We start from the raw sequence: 21014 nt of genomic DNA, 5'->3' as shown, positions 1-21014 counted from the left end.
AACGAAACTCTATAGAAGCTGAGTACTATACAATAAACTTTAAACAGATTTTCAGTTTAATCTTCAAAATGACCCTAGTAGCATAGCTCCCTAAATTATAGTTGGGAAAACATTCAGGGATTGTGAATCAGCCTAAGGACACAAAACTAGTAAGTGGCAGATTCAAGATGTGAATTTAGAATTACCTATCTCCAAAACCTACACTTTGAATTAATAGGGTCTAATGAATTTCTTTTTCTTTTCTTTTTTCTAATCCACCAGAGGGACTCCAACTTATTACCCTTAACAAGACTTACCTAAAACAGTATCTCTTTTGAAAAACTTTCTGTTGATGCTACCCCATACCTTCTTGTTTCCCAAAGCACCATGCAGTTCTCTCTACTCAAGCACTTATCACATCATTTTAGAATGGTCTTTCTTTCTCATAAATTATGGCTCCTCAAGAGCCATTTTTGTATTTTCATACCCGAGCACAGTATATTTTACAAATGTTTGGGATGAACAAGAAACCAAAGACTCAGAAAAGTGAAAAACTTGTCCAAAATGCAGAGTTCCCAATCCAGTGATCTTCCTACTGTACCATGAAGCCTTCCTGGTACAGTTAGTGGTTCTAAGGGAAAAATGGAGGGCTCTGGTTACAGATGCAAAAGTAAGCTCACTTTTTCTTTTTCACAAGAGGGAAGAATTGAATCAAATGTCATTTGCAAATTTTCTCACACATTTCCTGTTGAGAGTCATTCAGTCTTAATATTTCATGCATTTTTATACATTCAGGTGAATACAGAAAATGCTAGTCATGAGATGCCCCCTTCAACTCTCCATTTCCCCTTATCTTACACACCACTGCTGCTTGAGACTCACATTCAAATACCAATACCAGCTCACTGCTCAGACTCATCTAACTGCCAGATCAACACTGAGAAAGTCCAGATCTTCCTGGCAGGCATCTTTTTTCAAAGCCTTATTTATATGCAAGCTTTGTAAATCTATTCCATCAGAGAAATAGGCTGGAGACTAACAAGAAAGAAGAGAGGGATATTCCTTCTGCAGTCCTTCAGAAATCAGGTAGTCAGAAGGTTTCAATCAGAACACTTCAAAAAGTAAAAAAGGAATTCTGGCAGGGTGGTGTACACCTGTAATTCCAGCTACTCAGGAGGCAGAGGCAGGAAGATTACAAGTTTGAGACTAGACTGGGCAACTTAAGAAACTTTGTCTCAAAACAAAATTTAAAAGGCTGTGGGGCTAGGGTTGTGGCTCAGTAGCAGAGTGCTTGCCTAGCATGTTGGAGGCACTGGGTTTGAGTCTCAGCACTTCATATAAATAAATAAAATGAAGGTCCATTGACAACTATAAAAAAAAAAAAAAAAAAAAAAAAAGCTGTGAATATAGCTCAGTGGCCCTCAGTCAAAACCCAAAACCAAAAATTTCAAAAAGTGAAACAGGACTGGGGATGTTAGCTCAGTGAAAGAACCTTTGCCTAGTGTGTACAAAACCTGGGTTCAATTCCAGGTGTGCAAAAAATAAAAATAATAATTTTTTTAAAATTCAAGAAAAAATTAACCAGCCATGAGTCTTTCTAATGAAGATAAGGTACTTGAAGTAGTTAATGAGATGTCTGAGACAGTAGTCTTGGGGTTCAGCTTCCCAGGTACACACTGCCTATCAACTTTTGCTCAACAAATTCTCACATCTTTTGATACTACATTTAACTCCTTCAATTTACATTCAAAAAAGACAAGGACTATACCTTACCTCTTCTTAGTTTAGTCATGAAAACATGATGTTTACTTAATTTGAGTTAATAGTATTCTAAATCCACCCAAAGGTTTCAGATCCACCCTTTTCTTCTCTTCCCACATTTTTTTATTGGTGCGTTACAGTTGTACACAATGGTGAGATTTATTGTTACATATTCATACATGCACATGATACAACAAAATAATTTGGCCTATGTTACTCCCCAACACTCCCCTCTCCCCTTCCTTGGTCCCTTTCCTCTACTCATTTTCCTTTGATTTTTCATGAGATTCTCCCCAGATTCATTCTTTTTTGTTTTGTTTTGTTTTGTTTGGGTGCTGGGGATCGAACCCAGGGCCTTGCAAGCACTCTACCAACTGAGCTATCTTCCCAGCCCCCCCAGATTCATTCTTGATATTAAACATTCACCAGTAGTATGTTAACACTAATAACCACCAGGCCTTGCTAAAAGACAAAAATGGTACCACTCTATTGATAGTAATAAAGGTCAATAATCACTAATCTGAAATCTGAAATGCTCCCAAACCCAGAACTTTCTGAGTCCCAACATGATGCCATAAGTAGAAAATTCCACACCTGACTCCATATGACAGGTCATAGTCAAAACAAAGATAAACTAAAAACACTGTATAGAAGTATCTTCAGGCTATGCATAAGGTACTCATGAAACATAAGCAAATTTTTTGTTTAGAGTAGGGTCCCACCCCCAAGACACTTCATTATGTATATGCAAATATACCAATAAAAAAAAAAAATCCCAAATACAGAACACTTCTAGTTGCCAGAATTTCAGATAAGCAACATTTGGCCTATAATCTGACCAGAGGGTAATAAGTAAGACAAGATACCCTGGCCCCATCACAAGACTTCCTGGACCTCAGTTACATCCTTAAAGAAAGGAGCTGTCTTTAATATTATCAACAGTCGACTTTATAACAGATGCCTCTTCCAAATCGAACTCAAGTAAACATTTCCAGGAGAAGTGTAAGGTCAGAATTTAATCCAACAATAATGGATGTCACAAGTTTCTTACTGTCAGTTCTAGATTCAAAAGTCTGCACTCTACAGCAAAAACCCTTCAAGTACAGGGACCCACCTTAGTCATTTTCCTAACATGACCTCCTATTTCCATACTCTAACCAAAATACTGAGCTTAATGAAGACTTACTTATTTGTTCATCAGATCTCAGACTGGATACTTATTGTAGACTCAAGATACTGACAACAGATACTAGTATACAATGAACACTACATTAAACACAGTAAGGGACCATCAGAAAAATGAACATAAATGCAGAACCTGGTATAGTTTCAGGTTAGGCAGAGACCCTGGTTAGAATCCCTGCCTTCACATTAGCATATAATTCTACTTTTCCCTTGCTCAGAAGATAAAGGATATGGGTTTCCTTACTGGTACTAAAAATTTCTTCACTTCTTCCATGGCATGGGCCATAAGAGCATAAGCCTCACATGGGGGTCCAAAGACTTCAATGAAGACATGTAGATCCATATTCAGGTGGGCATACTTTGGGTCTCCGCCTTTGCGAAGCTCTTCCTCCTGTGGGAAAATGCAGAGACATCACATTACATGGACTAAAGAGAAAACCTTTATCTCTAGGCCAAAGGGGTAGCAAGATATGGCCTGAATATTTAAGAAAAACAAGCTTTAAGAAGAAAAGTTTAAAAAGTTCTGGAGAATAGTAATTTATACAATATATTAAACTTACACTTGGTTAGCTATTCTCTTAAATCATTGGGGTATTCACTGGTGCCCTTATTAGAAGGAATAAAATAGAAAACCTTAATTCTATTAAGAATTCTTAATTCTCTATTCAGTTAATAGCTTGTTGTTAAGTTTTTGCAAGCATGTATGGTGTGTGTGTATTTATGGCCCAAGCATCTGTTTTTAAGTCCCAGGTAGAGCTCTTAATCACCACTAGCTGTGCTTATCTGCTTATACGGTCTGAGGAATTCCAAAGGAGGAAAGAAGTCATAGTAGAAGAAAGACTCACATGAGTCTCACCACTAAACATACTTCAGCCTAAGTATATGTGTCTAATGAGAAATGTTAAGGACAAAAGTAGAGAGTCTGAGAAAATAACACTTGTCAATTAAGCTAAAGGAGGCCTGTAAATTTTTACATTGGAGCAGGTACATCTCATCTAAAATGGTTTCCTAGAAGGCTAAGACTATTCTGTTGTGGTGGGAGGTTTCTTGGTACTTAAAACAGTACACAATGAGCCAGGCATAGTGGCGCACACTTGTGATCCCAGCAGCTTGGGAGGCTGAGGCAGGAGGATCACAAGTTCCATGCTATCCTCAGCAACTTGGCAAGATGCTGTCTCAAAATAAAAATAAAAAAGAGCTGGGAATGTGGCTCAGTGGTTAAGCGCCCCTGGGTTCAATCCCTGTCACAAAACAAAACAAACAAAAATCCAGTAGACAGAGTATGGGGCTACGACATAGAAAAGAAATATCAGGTAGGTTCTATTGTCAAGATTACTCAAGGTGACTTCTGGGGGGCTGGGGACGTGGCTCAGAGGTAGAGCGCTTGCCTGGCAAGTGTGAGGCACTGGGTTCGATCCCCAGCGCATGAAAAAATAAACAGTTTAAAAAATTAAAAAAAAAAAAAAAAAAAAAAAAAAGGTGCCTTCTGAATATATCCTTTCAGCAGTCCTTTAATTCCAGCTGGCTCAACAATAGACATCTAATCCTCAAACTCACAACACTACTGTTCTACTTTTTCATGTTACTAGAAAGGAGATATGTTGTTCACATTTTAGTCTTTGGTATGGGTAAGTTTTAAAGTAAACCCAGCTACCATTTCAAGTTTTCATACTTAAATTTATCAATGCCAAAGATGATACTGCTATTTTTATTACTAGAGAGCCAAAATTCTAAAAGGAAACAATCACAGGGCACACCAAGGTTCTTTGAGAGTTGCCAAGCAAGTAAATTAACTTGGTCTATAATCTCTTGTATCCAGGGAAAGCTTAAGAAGTCCTACTGTGTACATATATGAAACACTTGTTCTGTAGTCATCCATACTGGATGGTAGGGTAACTAGAAGGCATTAGGGTGTTGTCTTTGCCTCACAAATTCGAGCTTACCTTGGCTTTGTCTCTCATTGAGCCCTTCCCCAACACAGAGATCTTTGCACCAGTTTCTTCCTGCAGTCTTTTGATTGTATTCCCTTGTGGTCCAAGAATCTTCCCCACAAAATTGAACTGACAGAAAATTTTAAAATACAGATTTCTGAAAACACATGGCTCCTATAAAACATTTCCATTTATTTCATTTGATCTTCAACAACCACATAAAACAGGTAGAGTATTACCATTCACATTTTACTGAAGGATATATAAATTGTGCTGTTGATTACCTTAAAGTTATACACCTAAAAGTGGCAGTTCATAGACCTGAATTTTGGTTTTCTGATAGTCTGGTGCTTCTTCCCTAACACGATGCATTCCTTAATATTAAACAAATTAATATTTTAACATTAACATTATTAAGGTGGTGATCTCAGAACAGACATACAGTATTCTTTGATAGCATGTCTGGTAAACTAACAGAAGAAAAAGAAGAAAGCATTTTCTTAAAAAGTAAACTTTGAGTAAGAAATAAAATTAACTTCATCTAGTCAAGAATTTGTGTTTTATTTTCTTTAAGATTCCAAGTCAATCATTTCACAGAAAGCAACTCTTTAGGCTTTGGGGGATTTTTTTTTTTTTTTTTTTTTCCTTCCCTTTTTTTCCTCTCTGAACTGCGAGCTTGAACAAATAGAAGGAAATTTCTTTTTGATAATAAAAAGATGATTGTCTTTTCTTTCTGAATATAGCTATGTTATTCGTCATGGACTTATAAGTTTCAACTGCTCAAAATAGGTACTCAAGCATGGAGAAGCTTCACAGGCTTCAGATCCCATGCACCACAATCCCTGCCAATGACTCCCCTGCTTATAATGTTAATTCAGAGAACTGAGGAACTTTTTGCCTTACCTTTGGGTACTGCTTGACAGGTATCAGCACCCGCTCTTTCAGCTTCATGTTCTTATGAGAAAATAAATCCAAGTAATTCTCCTCATCATCCTTTTTTGAATCCCCTTTCTGAATCTTCTCAATTTCTGAGTAGGAAAAACAGAATTTATTTCTGCTCCAGTAAATAAAGGCAAATTTCCAAGACTGCTTAAAGTAATAACATGGAGTATTGTGTAATAAGACCAAATTGTTCAGATGAATACACTAATTTTAGATAGACTGGCTGAAAGCATCAAAGATATTTGAGTTTGACTAGGGAACCATGAGCCCAATTTTAATAAAAGTAGTTTATTCTTCCAACCTTACCTGAAGCCTCTACATCAGTCAATTATTTCTTGACATAGAATAAATAGATTTAACAAAGCTAATGGGGTGAGATGAAGGAATTTAAAATCAAAATCTTTATCACAAAAAAGTAGAGTCAGGCTGGGGTTGTTGCTCAGTGGTAGAGCACTTGCCTAGCATGTGTGAGGCACTGGGTTTGATTCTCCACACCATATAGAAATGAATGAATAAAATAAAGATCTATCAACATGTTAAAAAAAAAATAAGAGTCCAACCTTCATGAAGAAACAAAAAAAAAAAATCAATAACTTATGTAATGGACAGTTTCATTAAAACTCCACTGTAGTAGTAGTGCTTTTGGATACTAGTCCTTAAAGAGTTTGAAAGACCTAGTAGAGCACATGGCACATGCCTATTACACCAGAATCTCAGGAAGCTGAGGAAGGAGGATATCAAGTTTGAAGCAATCCTCAACAATAGCAAGACAGCATCTCAAAATAAAAAGGACATAGCTCAGTGGTAAAGAGCCCCTGGGTTTGAACCCCAGTACAAAAAAAGAAAAAAAAAAGGACAGAGCTAGCTTAGCATGCATGAGGGCCCTGGATTCAATTCCCAGTGCTGGGGAAAAGATAAACAAACAAAAAAGAACAGAAAGGTAGAATGAATGAACAAAAAAGAAAGATCTGGTTCTTACTCTGCCACTCATTAGTTGTGTGAAATTAGATCAGTTATTTCATTGCTCTAAACACTGGTCTCATTTGTAAAATAGAGACAATATCTACTTAAAAAAATTTTTTTTTAGTTGTAGGTGGACACGATACCTTCATTTTATTTATTTTTATGTGATGCCAAGGACTGAACCCCATGCCTCACACATGCCATGCAAGCACTCTACCACTGAACCACAATCCCAGCCCAAGATAATATCTACTTTATGAGGTTGCTATAAAGACAAAATAAAACAACACATGTACACCCAATTAAAGTCCACTTTTGCCAGATGGGATGGCACATGCCTGTAATCCCAGTGACTTGGGAAGCTGAGACAGGAGGATCTCAAGTTTAAGGCCGGCCTCAGCAACTTAGTGAAACCCTGTCTCAAAATTAAAAAAAAAAAGACTAGAGATGTAGCTCAGTGATAAAGCACCACTTGGGTTCAATCCCCAGTATCCGAAGACAAAGAAAAAAAGATATTTCATTGCTTAGAAAATGCTTAATACATGTCCCTGTTATCTAACCTAAATTCAGTCACTGTCCTTAAATAAGAAAATGCAAAGTACTTTTTTTCCTTTTAGTTTTTTGGCCATACTGGGATTGAACACAGGGATATTATATCACTGAGTTACATCCCCTGTCCCTTTTATTTTCGGAGAGGGTCACACTAGGCTGGCCTCAAACTCCTAGGCTCAAGTCATCCTCTTGCCTCAGCCTCCCAAGTAGCTGAAGTACAGGCATACTCTCTCATGTCCAATGAACAGAACTGTAAATGCCAGTGTTCTTCATATTCCTATGTTTCATGCTTATAACAGAAAACAAATCTGAACATACAATTAATAGACTAAATGCTTCATTCAACAACCTATTTGTTCACTGTTTTACTAGTGGTAGATCCTGCCCTCCAACCCTTCCTACCTACTTCTAATATTAACTTTCTGGTTAGTTTTGAGCCCACCACACTGACTACACCTTTTCTTGAGTTTGCACAGAGGAAAACTAGGTGCTTAATCATCAAAGTCCTAGAGGAAAAAAAGGTGTCACAATTCTGGGAAAAAAAAAAAAAAAAAAAAGTGAGAGGCTTGTAAGAATGTGAAACAAATTACATCCTTTGTTTTATTCTCTAACCTTCCCTGTTTCCTAACTACCGCCATGCAGTTAGGCCCTTAGTTGTAGCTCTACTTTCCAGAAACCTTGGCCAATACAAGACTTGAAGCCTGTAGTTCTGTTGAAGTCCTACAGGAAGTAAAGCTATGAAACTGAACACAGCAGAAAAGTTTGTTTATGTGCAATGTAATGCACTCTTGCTGTAACAAGGATCCTTCTGCTGTATTTTGAACTGGTAGGATCTTAATTAGAATCCCTTTACCAATTTTTTTCACAATTTTAAAAACAATGTGAAAGCATTTTTAGAAAATTCAAAGAATGATCATTTTAAGAGCTGAAAGAAAAAATAATTAGAAATCTAGACTAGAAAGCAAAAGACTAAGCAAAAAGCAACCTGAGATTATCTTCCATCTTTGGAGATCAAGGGACTGAATATTTATTCAGTGCCTACTATTTATCAAATTCTGTACAAATGTCACCTCATTTATCCTCAAAAAATAACTTCAGTAAAGTAGCTGATAAATTCACATTTTATAGTTAAGGAAATGGAGACTCAAGTTATTAAATGACTCTTTTTTTTTTTTTTGGTACTGGGGGTTTAACCAGGATGTGCTTTACCACTTAATTATATCCCCAACCCTTTTTTGTTTGAGATATGGCCTCACTAAATTGCTGAGGCTATGTCTGAAATTGCAATCCTTCTGTCTCAGCCTCTGGAGCAGGTAACAATACAGGTATGTGCCACCATGTTTGGCTTAAAAGACTATCTTTATTAAAGGTCACAAAGCTGTTAAAAGCACCAGAAATATCATTAAAATCCAGGCTTTCTCTAACTTCAAATCTCATGCTTTTCCTGTTGCCTGTTACTGGGAGAAGGGCACTTATGTAAACAAGGAAGAGTTTGTATGTTTGTTGGTTCAGTACTAGGGATAGAACCCAGGGATGGCTTTACCCTTGAGCTACATCCCCAGACCTTCTCTTTAATTTTTGAGATGGTGTCACTAAATTGCCAAGGCCTCAAACTTGGCAGTGATCCTCCTGATTCAGCCTCCCAAGTCACTGGGATTATAGGTATGTGCCACCACATGCCCAGCTTAATAAAATTTTAGGCAGTACAATTTATACCCTCAGACAGTTATGCAGCCTAAAGGCAGCGAAAGGTTCAGGTGCCTGATGATCTTTCTCTCCTTTTTGTTTTCGACTTATTTCTTTTTGGCCTTACTCTCCTGGGAAAGCCTATAATGGGAAGTCCCCAACACCCCCCCAAAAAAAAACCTTCCAAAATATGACTTACCCTCAGGCAAAAGTACTTTCTATACAACATTTCTGAAACTGACTCCTTTAAATGATCTTTGCCTGGGCCTCTGGAGACCTTGGATGTCCCAATAGTCAAAGAAAGAAAAGCTGAGATGTAAACAACACAAACAGGTGACCCTATTTGTTTCCTGGTCAGGTGCCTTGAAATTAATTATATCTAGTGTCTTCACCTATCAGGAGTTTTGAATTTTATTATCTTGCTTTGTTTTTATAACCAAGATTATCCCTACTTAACAAGTAAAGAAACTGAGGCTCAGAAAAGTTAATAACTTCTACAAGATTATAAAACCAGTTAGTGACAAAGCAGACACTTAAACCAAGTCACTTTTTACACCAGAGTAAACTCATCTTATGGCATTTCTTTTACCACAACTTCATCTTTCTCTCCCCACTACTCTACAGGTCTTAACATCTAAGTTCCCAAGGCTTAGGCCTGTTTAATATACCTCAAAGGAAAGAGCATGTTTTTCATATGGAGTTTTTTTCTGTGTGCTGGGGATGGAACTCAGGGTACTTAACCACTCAGTCACATCCCCAGCCCTTTCTATTTTAATATGGGGTCTTACTAAGTTGCTTAGAGACTCTGAGGCTGATCTCCAACTTGTGACCCTTCTACTTCAGCCTCCAGCATTGATGGGATGATAGGCATGCATTACCCTGCAGAACATGAGTTTTGAAGCAAGACAGAACTGGGTTTGAGTCTGGCCTCTGCTACATGCCTGATGTGTGGCCTTATTTTAAGGAGAACGATGATATGTGCACACAGGAATATGGCATAATGAATCCCACTATTATGTATAATTATAATGTGCCAATAAAAAATAAATTAAAAAAAATAAAGAGCATAAGAAATATTTTAAAAAGAATGCTCACAAAAATGTTAACACTAGGGGCTGAGGGTATAGATCACTTTGCCTAGCATGCACAAAACCTGGGGTTCCGTTTCCAGACTATACACACAAAAGTAATACAAGTTTGAAAAAACTATATACAAACTTTATCAACTGGACAGGTTTAACTAAAAACTGCCTACCATGTATATTTCATTAACTCAACATCTGATAAGGAACAAGACAATGGTCAAGATTTTTCTGACCAAAGCATCCAGACATGCTTGCTTTGCTTTTTTCCCCCAGTACTGGGAAATGACCCCAGGGTTACTCTACCACTAAGCTACATCCCCAGCCCTTATGTTGAGACAGGGTCTTGCTAAGTTGCCCCAGCTGGGCTCAAACTTGCCATCCTCCTGCCTCAGCCTCTGGAGTCACTGGAATTACAGGTGTGTACCACCATCCCAGTCAGAGACAGTGCTTCTAGGAGGGCAAGATTCACAGCAAATCTGCTCCTAAAGGTAAGTGATCATGTTGTTCTACACTCTTGATGCACATGGTTCATATTTCTAACCATAGCACCCCTTCTCTTAACAATTTCTGGACCTCTTCAATCACTAACGTGAATATCTGCAATTCTTAGTACAAATGTCTGATATACAATAGGCAGCTATAAACATTTAATGAAAGAAATGTACCAATTAATATCTCAAACTCTCTTTAATGATTCATATGACTTTATCATTCCCAATTTATATTTCTCCTTCCTTAACTGTTGGTGGGGATGGGAAAAAAAAAAAAAAACCCTCCATTCTTTTTCAAATTACTTATTGTTTCAAGCACGAACACTAAAGCAATAGGTTTTTAATCTTTTGGGGATTCATAGCTATAGACTAGCTTCCAAGAAAAAGATTAAAAGAAAAAAAAAATTAAGCAACTGAATTTAGGGCTCAATTAGCACATTACAAGACAGTAGCAAACCTTATTATGACATATTGACAAAGGTCTCCCAGATCCTTTCCTTAGGGCACATTTTAGAGTTTAGGGATTTTTCTTTTTAAGATTTTTAAAAAGTTTTTCAGATAACTGTAGATTTATATGCAAATTTTAAGAAAAAATAGGTATCGAGCAGGCCCGGTGGGTATGCCTGTAATCCTAGCAGCTCCAGAGGCTGAGGCAGGAGGATTACCAAGTTCAAAGCCTGCCTCAGCAATTTAGCAAGACCGTAAGCAACTTAGTGAGACCCCATCTCAAAATTTAAAAAAGGATTGGGGATGTGGCTCAGTGGTTTAGTGTCCCTGGGTTAAATTCCCAGTAGGGAAAAAAAAAAAAAAAAAGAGAGAGAGAGAGAGAGAGGAAGAAAAGAAAGAAATAGATCCTGTATACCCTTCACTAGTTTTCCCCATAACATTTTTCCTGTCTATACTTCAGTACTGCACCTCCAAAATTAACATTGATGAAATACGATTCATTTTATGCGGATTTCACCAGTTTTACACGTACTTATTTGCATGTTTAGTTCTAGCAATTTAATCAAATTCAAGATACAGAAAGAGGGCTTCGAATGGAGCTCAGTGGTAGAGCACTTGCCTATCATCATGTCAAAGGCTCTGGGTTCTATCCCCAGCACCTCAACACACACACACACATACACACCCAGAAATAACACAACAAAAAACAAGACAGAACAGTGCTATCACAAAGATCACTCATGTTACCCTTTTATGGCCAGTAACACCCTTCTCTCATCATTGGCAACCACTAATATGTTCTCCATCATTAATTTTGTTTATTCAACAATGTTACATTAATAGAATCATAAAGTACTTAAACTTTATATATATATTTTTTTGACCAGGAATTGAACCCAGGGGCACATAACCACTGAGCCACATCCCTAGCCTTTTTTTTTTTTCCTTAGTTATATATGGACACAATGCATTTTTATATGATGCTGAGTATCAAACCCAGCTCTAGGCAAGTGCTCTACCACTGAGCTACAACTCCAGCCCTGCTTTTTGTATTTTATTAGAGACAGGGTCTTGCTGAATTGCTGAGGTTGGCTTTGAATTCAAGATCCTCTTGCCTCAGACTCCCAAGCCACTGAGTTTACAGGCATGTGCCCCATGCCCAGCTGTACTTAAACTTTTCAGATTGACTTTTTTTTTTTTTCTTTTTTTGTGATAGAGACTGTTCAGTCACAGTAATCAGGCTTAATTGTCCCCCCTGCGCAGATAATCAAGCCAGAATGGCTATTGCCCAAGCTCATACAGCTAAGAAGAGGGGGACAGGTTGGGAGCACAGGCCAGTCAGACTCGGGGTGCCCCTGACCCTGGGGTGCACCTGGTTCATCCCAGCAGGATGCCTTGGAGGGGAGGGGGCTAGAGGACCGGCGAAGCTGTCCTGCAATGACTTTTTAAAGGCTAGTTTATTAATTTTTTGTTGATGACGTACCTTTATTTTATTTATGTGTGATGCTGAGAACTGAACCCAGTGCTTCACAAATGCTAGGCAAGTGCTCTACTACTGAGCTAAAACCCCAAACCTTGAGACTTACTTTTGAGATTAGCTTTTTTCCACTCAGCATAATTCTCTTGAGTCATCCAACTGTTGCATTTATCAAAAGTTCATTTATTTGCATTGCTGAATAGCACTCCATGGCATAGATGTTCCCTTGTTTAACTATTCACCTATTGGAAGCATTTGGTTTGCTTCCAAACCAAATTATGATTATGGTTAAAGCTGCTGTGGACATTCATGAACAAGCTTTGTATGAATCTGAATTTAAGTTCTTTAGAAGATACAAGATATAACTGCTAAGTCTTATGGTAAACAAGATATTTTAAAAACTGCCTAATTACAGGTAATGATGCATCATAATATTGTTTTTTCTTGCTAGTATTTGTGTTCTACAAAAATAGTATTGTGGGAAGGGCACAGTTGACAGGGCACTTGTCCAGCATTTGCAAGGCTCTAGGTTCCATCTCCAGTACCACAAAACAAACAAAAAAGAAACAAAACTGAAAACAGTACTGTATCATATGCAGTCTTATGAGGTTTATTTTTCCACCAAACTTTAAATTTCCAAGTTTTCTCCATGTTGCTGCAAGTGGCTAGAGTTCATTTTCACTGGTTACAAATATTTTATTTTGTAAATCACATTATCCAATGACTGGTCAAACCAATCACACCATTTTGTGAACAAGGAGCACAATTTTATGAATGAGGTATTCATGTGCAAACGTCTTTGACCACATTGCTGAGACTTTAATGAATTTGAATGTTCAGCTTTCAGATGAAATGTCAAACTATTATCCAAAGTGGTTGAACCAATTCACATTTCCACCAGCAATGTATAAGAATTTCCTTCTGATTTTTCAGGCACAGTACTACACACCTGTAATCCCAGGAACTCAGGAGGCCAAGACAATGAATCTGCCAACTGCAAACCACCCTGGGCAATTCAGCATGACCCTGACTCAAAAAATTTTTCAAAGGGCTGGGGATGCAGTACAGTGATATTAGAGTGCCCTTGGGCTGCAAACCCCAGTACTGACGGACGAAAAAAAAAATTTCTTCTAATCCACATCCTATCAAGTCCTACTTCTTGTCTGACTTGTTTTTTCTCAATGTTTTCATTAATTTCCTGTCTCTTAAAAAAAAAAAATTACCTACTTATGTTTATTTACCCTTTTAATTCCTCTATGTTCAATTTGTCAAGCTGGAAAAATAAATCTATTTGGAATTAATTTTGAAAATGCAAAAACCAACAGATTAATTAAAAAGTATTGTTCTCATTATACCTTTAATCCTCCCTCCACTCGAAGGATATGGCTTATTTCTCTTTTGATTCAGATCAAGATCTTCTGCTCGCTTTATTTTTTAATTTAATTTTTCTGCATGACTAGGGGTCAAACTCAAGAGTGCTACATCCTTGGCCCTTTATAATTTTTACTTTTGAGACAGGGTCTCACTAAATTGCTGAGGCTGGCCTCGAACAAGACCCTCCTGTATCAACCTCCCCAGTCACACTGGGATGACAAGCCTGTACCATCATGCCCAGCCACTATTAATCTACTTTAAATGTTTGCTTATTCCTGAATCACTTCTATTTTTTCTTTTTTGCAGTGCTGGGAATTGAACCCAGGGTCTTGTGCTTACTAGGCAAGCACTCTACCATTAAACTACATCCCCAGTCCTGCTACTTAGGTTTATCTAACTGTGGAAAGTAGAAAAAGAGCACACATATATAACAGCATTTTATGTTCACTATATAAATTAACACAAATAAAAAATCATTTTTAAGCCAGACACAGTGGTACATTTCTGCAATCCCAGTGACTCGAGAGACTGAGGCAGGTCACAACCTCAAGGTTAGTCTCCATAACTTAGCTTCATGAAACCCTGTCTCAAAAAAAGTCAGGGGAGGGATCAGGCACGATGGTATACACCGTAATCCCAGCAATTTGAGAGACTGAAGACAGGAAAATAGTAAGTTCGAGGCCACCCTCAGCAACTTGGCGAGGCCCTAAACAACTTGGTGAGACTAAAAAGGGCTGGGGATGTAGCTCAGTGGTAAAGTTCCCTGGGTTCAATCCGTGGTACCAAAAATATATTTTTTTCCTTTCAAAAAACACGCATGGGTAGTTGACTGAGTCCCTGTGTTTCTGAAATGCATTTAACTGTCATCTCAGCTGGGTATCAATTTGGTTAATAAAGAAGTCTATTTTCAAAATCTACATCCCTTGGAATCACATCAATATTTTTCCATCAAACAATGAAGATGAATATTCATTCATAAAATATTTAGCATGAGGCTATTCTGGGTAGCACTCTTCAAGACACAGGGGAGACAACAGTGAATAAAAAGGCAACAACCAAAATCCCTGCCCTGGTGGCTGACAATCTATCCACGAGGAAGTGATTAACAAATACATAATTACAGCATAGTATACACCTAATGCTAATATGTGCAAAATAAACTGGGGGAAGGGCCAGCAAGGTCTATGTGGGTGGTACAGAAAGGGTGGCTTAGGTCTCATGGCATCTTATAGGAAATGGGCAGAGGTTTCCCTGGAGGAATCCTAGTCTAAGTGCTAGGCTCTGCACTTCGGGTTTCCTCTATCTTGACCTCCTTATCTTCACTGGCCTGTTAGCACTTCTTTTTTTTAAAGTTCTGGAGGCTGAACCCAGGTGCTCTACATCTCCAGCATTATTGGGGCGGGGGGGGGGGTTCTGGGGATTGAACTCAGGCATGCTTAACCAATGAACCATATTCCCAGCCCTTATTAATTTTTTATTTCAAAACAGGCTCTAAGTTGTTTAGGGTCTTGCTAAATTGCTGAGGTTGGCCTCAAGCTTGCAATCCTCCTGCCTCAGACTCCAGAATAGTTCAGATTACAGGTGTGCACCACTATGCCTAGCAAGGGCTTACTATTTAAGTACAATTTGTAGTAGTCGCTACAGTGGGGGAGGGAGAGGGGTACTGTTGGGAGGGAAAAAGGTGTTAGGTGTGTAAATCCAGACACACTGATTTAAAATCCGGTTAGGTTTCACAGTTGTCATGAAGGTTAAATATGAAATGTAAAATGCTTGGTCCTATGCATGACAGTGTTAGATGTAGTTTTCTTACATGTTCTTATAAGAGCTGCAATACTACTATTTGATCTTCTCAGAGTCTCATTTCCTCACAACTACTGGTAATTTCACTGCACTCCCTTTTTACATATCATTTACAAATACCTTAAAAGTGAGGCCAAACCAATATCAAGATTTATCCAAGTTAAAGTCATCAAACATCCCAACTCTGTTGTTTCAGTGAGTCAACATTACCTCAATCCCATTTCACCAATTAAAATTTCAGTTTGGTTTATTAAAAACAAAAAACAAAAAAGCATCGAAAGCCCAAGTTAAAAAAAAAAATTAAAGAGCATTCTCTTAGTAACAAAAGTTAAACAGAGAGGAAGGTGAAAATCATAAATAACAATTAAGGATCCATAGTTTTTGATGGTAAGCATAAGAAACCATCTTTTAAAAGATTAACACCCCAGGCACTGATGTGGTCAGAAAGACAAAAATGTATCTTGTGTTTTCAGACTTTGGTTAGTCCCACAGATCTTCAATTATAAGAAAACTATACTGACAAAATTTTAATTTAATAACTATAGATCAAAGGAAACTATCACTGACTTTATGTATCATGTAATCTCCAAAACTCACCATCTGACTTTAGAGATGAGGTTACTGAGGCTCAGAAAATCTCCCAAGATCAAGTTAACTAGTTAAGGGTCAATTTCCCTTAACTGGGAACTGTCAACACCTTAAAGCTCTAAAGTTATTTTATTCTCATGTGTTTACTCTGAACTCATTAAAGATTTGAGAAAGTAAGACTATCAAGTCAACCTTTACCACTTAGTCTTACACTCCGGAGTGTGCATGTACATGCTTTCAGAATCAAACACCTTCTGTTTACTATTTACAAACTGTATGAAAAATACATAAACAAACCTCGTCCTCACAGAGCTTGTCAGAAGAACACAACAGAACAGGATTGTTACAATCTGGATGTGTTATAGAAGAGTAAATGTTGAAAATATAAGTAGCTTATCTAAAATGTTCTTGACCGGGCTTTGATAACTATGCTTAAAAGACCCTTTACTAATGTTGGGAGATAAAGAACAAAGGGAGGGAAATTAAAAGTGACATTTTCGTAATGAATCATTTTATCACTTTATCAATCTTGCCAGACTCCAACTACTCATTTGGTGTTGAGGGTTGTGGATTTTTACTTGCTTAATAAAATGTAGGTAATATAAACATTTATTAAAACAATGTTTTAACTAGAAGCAAGGATCAAACGGGCAGCTAGAGGGACAAATCAGAATGTCTAAGTAATTGGCAGTGCAGATCAGGAAGGAGCGCTAGTCTACGGAGAACAAAGGCTACCATTCCTGATATATTTCACTACTGAAGCAAAAACTAAAACAACAAAAAGACCAAGCCTTTCAGGTATAAGCATCGTGCAACTTCTCTCAATTTTTGTCCATCTCATTGGGGAACGTCAGGTAAACCCTCCTGGAGTCCCTTAACTCTATCTTCTCATTTCACTATCTCTAGGGTTATTTCCCCGCTTCTAGAATGATAGAGAACACATGTTGTAAAATAAAGGGGAACAACCTTCAAAGTCTGTGGCAATTTCTCATTTGATCGGCCCAAGTCGGAAATCGGATTCCGAAAGCCTCAAGTTCCGATTCCCACAAGTCGCTCCCGCCTCTGAGCAACTCCAACTCCAATTACCGCTAAGTCCGGCCAGGCCCCGGAGACCGCGGCGCGCTGGACAGGGCATTCCACCGCAGCTCGACCCTCCCTCCCACGATCCCACCCCGCTCCGGCTGTCTTCACCACCTATACCGCGGTGGAGGCGCTCCCCGCCACCCCTAGATCAAAAGGCTGTCCCTCTGGGGAGAGCGAAGAGATGAAGGTTCATTCTGGAAGGCTCTGAACACTTGGAGCGCCGGGCAGCTGCAAGAGGAGGGAGGGGGCAGGGTCGGGAAGGGGGCGGGAGCCGGCGCCATCCATCAAGCGCTCCGCGCTAGGAGATCCCGGAGTTGTCTCTCGGCCTCCACGGCGGGCCAGGAATCCTCCCTCGCACCCTGGGCAGGGGTGGGCAAGTGGGGCCCAAGCTCCCTTAAAGAAGTGATCTCTCGCGGCCCGGATCCCCAGGGAGCGTGAGGCAAGAGGAACAAAGCCGCGGTCACCGTGGCCGGTGGCCGAGGGACCCGGAGGCCCGCTTACCTGCCGTCAGAAGCTGCATGGCATGAGTGAAGGACGGGTCGAGCGAGTCCTTCTCAGCCATGAGTTCGGGCAGGTACTTGTTCTCCGGCTCCATCTTGACCGAGGCCGTGGCTGAGGGGGGCAGCAGTGGGGTCGGCGCCGGCCCGCCCACTGTCGCGTCCGGACCTGTGGCCGAGGGCGGCAGCAGCGGTGGCGGCTGCGTGGCTGGTGAGGCCCGGGCGCCCCCTCGGGGCCCCCCTCCGCCTCCCCGGGACCGGTGAGGCAGCGGCGGCTGCCGAGACGGCGTCTGACGCACCGAGGGGTGGGCACCTGAGGGGTCCATGGAGCCGCTGCGGCCCGAGGACCGGGTCATGCGCGCGGCAGGATCGTCCCGGCGCTGCATCGGGGAGGATGTGCGAGCGAGAGAGCGAGCGAGGAAGCGACGCGGCAGAGGCCCGGGCGGCGGTTGGCAGGGGTAGGAGAGCGGGAGCGACAGCGACCGAAGCCGACCCGAGCGACCCAGCGAGAGAGCACCGGAAATGAGGCGGCGCGCGTGCGCAGCCGGCCACCGGCACCGCCCTTGGGTTTCTCCGCGGAGAACAAAGTCCCCAGTCGGGCCATGGCGCCTGCGCAGCGCCGCGGCGCCCAAAGACGTCCCCTCCCCGTTCCTCTTTTCCCTCCGAGCCCGCCGGACCCGAGCTTGGGGCGCGTGCGCGGGCGGCCGCGGGCTTCGTTCGTTTTCTTTTCCACGTGACTCGGCGCTAGCGGGACACGTGTCTCCTCCCCCTTATGGCCGGGTGCGCGGAGGGGGCGGAGGATGTGGAATGTCTTTGTCTGCGCGCGGGCCCGCGGAGTGTGGGGCGGGAGACCTGTTACTCGCCGGCCACGCCTCCTCCAACGGCTGAGTCGCCGGGGGCCGTGGGGGCAGACGGTGCTGGACCGGGCGGGAGTGGGGGTGGAGTGGGGGAACCGTCCCCGAAGCGAGGAAAGGAGAGTGACGCGGGAGTCGTGGGAAGGGGAGCGAGGAAGCTGAGGCAGGAAGAAGCAGAGTGGGAAGAGACGGGACACTGCGTAGGGCAAAGGGGAAGACTGGGAGTCTGACGCGGGGATGAGTGGTAGGGATGGGAAGGGAATCCCGGAGGGAGGAAATCGGAGGATGCCTCAGTGCGAAGACTGAAGGCCATTTATTGCAGGACTTGAATGAAGGGGGAAGGTCACGTCGAAGATGAGAACCCAAGAAGTTGTATCCCAAGGCTTACAACGTTAGGTTTTAAAACGTTAGACATTGTTGGTCAGAGAAGTCTTAAAGAAGCTTTTTAGATTAATTTACATATTCTATTACTTTCTCCTGTGAAAAGGTGGATTGGAGACCAGGTCCTTCAGTATGGCTGCATCATTAGGATGGCTCCTCCTACCACTGATGTGAACGCTAGTCTTCCTTCCTCTGTTGGCCCTTCACAAATCATTTCAAATCTGCTGGAAGAGAGAACCTTATCACTGCCCTAAAGGCCAAGGTACATAGTTTCCCAAGGTATTCTCACCCTAGGGTGCTATATGCAAGTGGAGCCTGGGTCTCTACTCTTCTCCCCCGCAAAAAAAAAAAAAAAAAAAAAAAAAAGTGGTGCCTTCCCTAACGTTCCCTTCACAGAATTTTGTTTTCCCCAAAATACTCACTTCATCCCTTCTCCATCTGAATCTAATGAACCAACATCGATTCAATGAACCCACACTTTTCAGAAGTTCAGGAAATTGACCTTTTGGTACCTGGAAATTGTATTTGGATATGAAACTTAGAACATTAAGGCCTGGATATGACCTTCTTTGGGTTAGGGGGAAGAAATTACCAAATTGCCCACAGAAATAACAAGTATCTGTATACATTATGTGCAGTATGTATACATTATGTATATTACATACATACTGTGTATTATATATATCATGTATGTTTATATCAAAATTTTCCTGGTGTCCTATTTACTTTTGAGGTCATATAAGTGACCCTTATCTCCAGGTGGTGGGGACCTACTCCTATAATCCAGGCTACTCAGGAGCTTGAGGCAGAAGGATCTCAAGTTTGAGACCAACTTGAGCAACTTAGACCTGTCTCTAAAGGACTAGGAATGTAGCTCAGTGAGAAAATAGCCCTGGGTTCAGTTCTCAGTATACATGCACATACACAGTGACCCTTGTCCTTAAGTTGTTTATAGTCAGGTAGGAAAAAGATGTTATTTTTGTGGCAACAACATTTTAATATAACCAAAATTGATAAAATCAGATTTCTAGAAATTTCATACAATTTTTGGATCACTCATATCAATAGCATACCCATAAATATGTTAAAGAATTAACATCATTATTTGCTTCCCATATTGTTTGTGATATCAAATAAGCCTAATTCCTTTTAATAGCTCTCTTTTACAAGGTGAGAGACCTAACCTTTGAGGTTTTCAGGGGCTCCACTGAAAAATCCCAGAAGTTAATTTGAGGTCAAGCAGGGCCCCTTGGCACATGCCTACAATCCCAGCTACTATCAAGATAGACAGGAAGATCCCAGCCTGGGCCACTTAGGGAGATGCTGCATCAAAATTTTTTAAAAAGGGCTAGGACTGTACAGTGGTAGATCACCCCTGGGTTCAATCCCCAGTACCAAAAAAAAAAAAAAAAATTTAGAATTTGATTTTGAGATGTTTATAAAAAATGTCAAAAGTTTAAGATCAAAACAGTATCACAGGTCATTATGAAGAAGTAGTCAGTTCACATTGATAAAAGATTTCATTTATTTTTGGTACTGGGGATTGAACCCAGGGGCACTCAACCACTGAGCCACATCCCTAGCCCTTTTTGTAGTTTATTTAGAGACGGGGGTCTTGTTAGGTTGCTGAGGCTGCTTTGAACTCACTATCCTCCTGCCTCAGCCTCCTGAGCCACTGGGATTACAGGCATGCACCACCGTACCCCACTAATTAAAAGACTTTTTAAAAGGCAAATACAGGGCTAGGATTTTGGCTCAGTGGCAGAGTGCTTGCTTCACACGTGTGAGGCGCTAGGTTCGATCCTTAACACTACATAAAATGAATAAAGGTATCGTGTCCTCCTACAACTAAAAAACAAATGAAAAAGCAAATACAGAAGGTTAAATAGTTGTCAATAAAAACAGCTCTTTGCTGCGCGAGGTGGCACACACCTGTAA

General features: G+C 40.4%; 1 protein-coding gene across 2 annotated transcripts in view; it reads right to left on the bottom strand.

Annotated features, from left to right (window-relative positions):
• The window catches only part of KHDRBS1 (KH RNA binding domain containing, signal transduction associated 1), a 37088-nt gene extending 18707 nt beyond the window's left edge, over positions 1–18381 (bottom strand). The window contains exons 1-4 of one of the 2 annotated variants that reach the window (XR_013765234.1): positions 17846–18272; positions 5760–5884; positions 4869–4985; positions 3170–3316 (exon numbers count right to left, since the gene is read on the bottom strand). Coding sequence is in view for 1 of the 2 variants with exons in the window: in XM_079148161.1 (XP_079004287.1) it covers positions 3170–3316; positions 4869–4985; positions 5760–5884; positions 17846–18227 (771 nt within the window). In the remaining variant the exon portion in view is untranslated. Of the gene's footprint in view, positions 1–3169; positions 3317–4868; positions 4986–5759; positions 5885–17845 lie in introns of both variants that reach the window. The other variant, XM_079148161.1, reaches the window with a different exon arrangement.
• Between the last annotated feature and the right edge of the window lie 2633 nt (positions 18382–21014).

Source organism: Sciurus vulgaris (assembly GCF_902686455.1).
Source record: "Sciurus vulgaris genome assembly, chromosome: 1".
Lineage (NCBI taxonomy): Eukaryota > Metazoa > Chordata > Mammalia > Rodentia > Sciuridae > Sciurus > Sciurus vulgaris.
The sequence above is the reverse complement of the archived record's forward strand: the minus strand, read 5'-3'. Positions and strand labels throughout refer to the sequence as shown.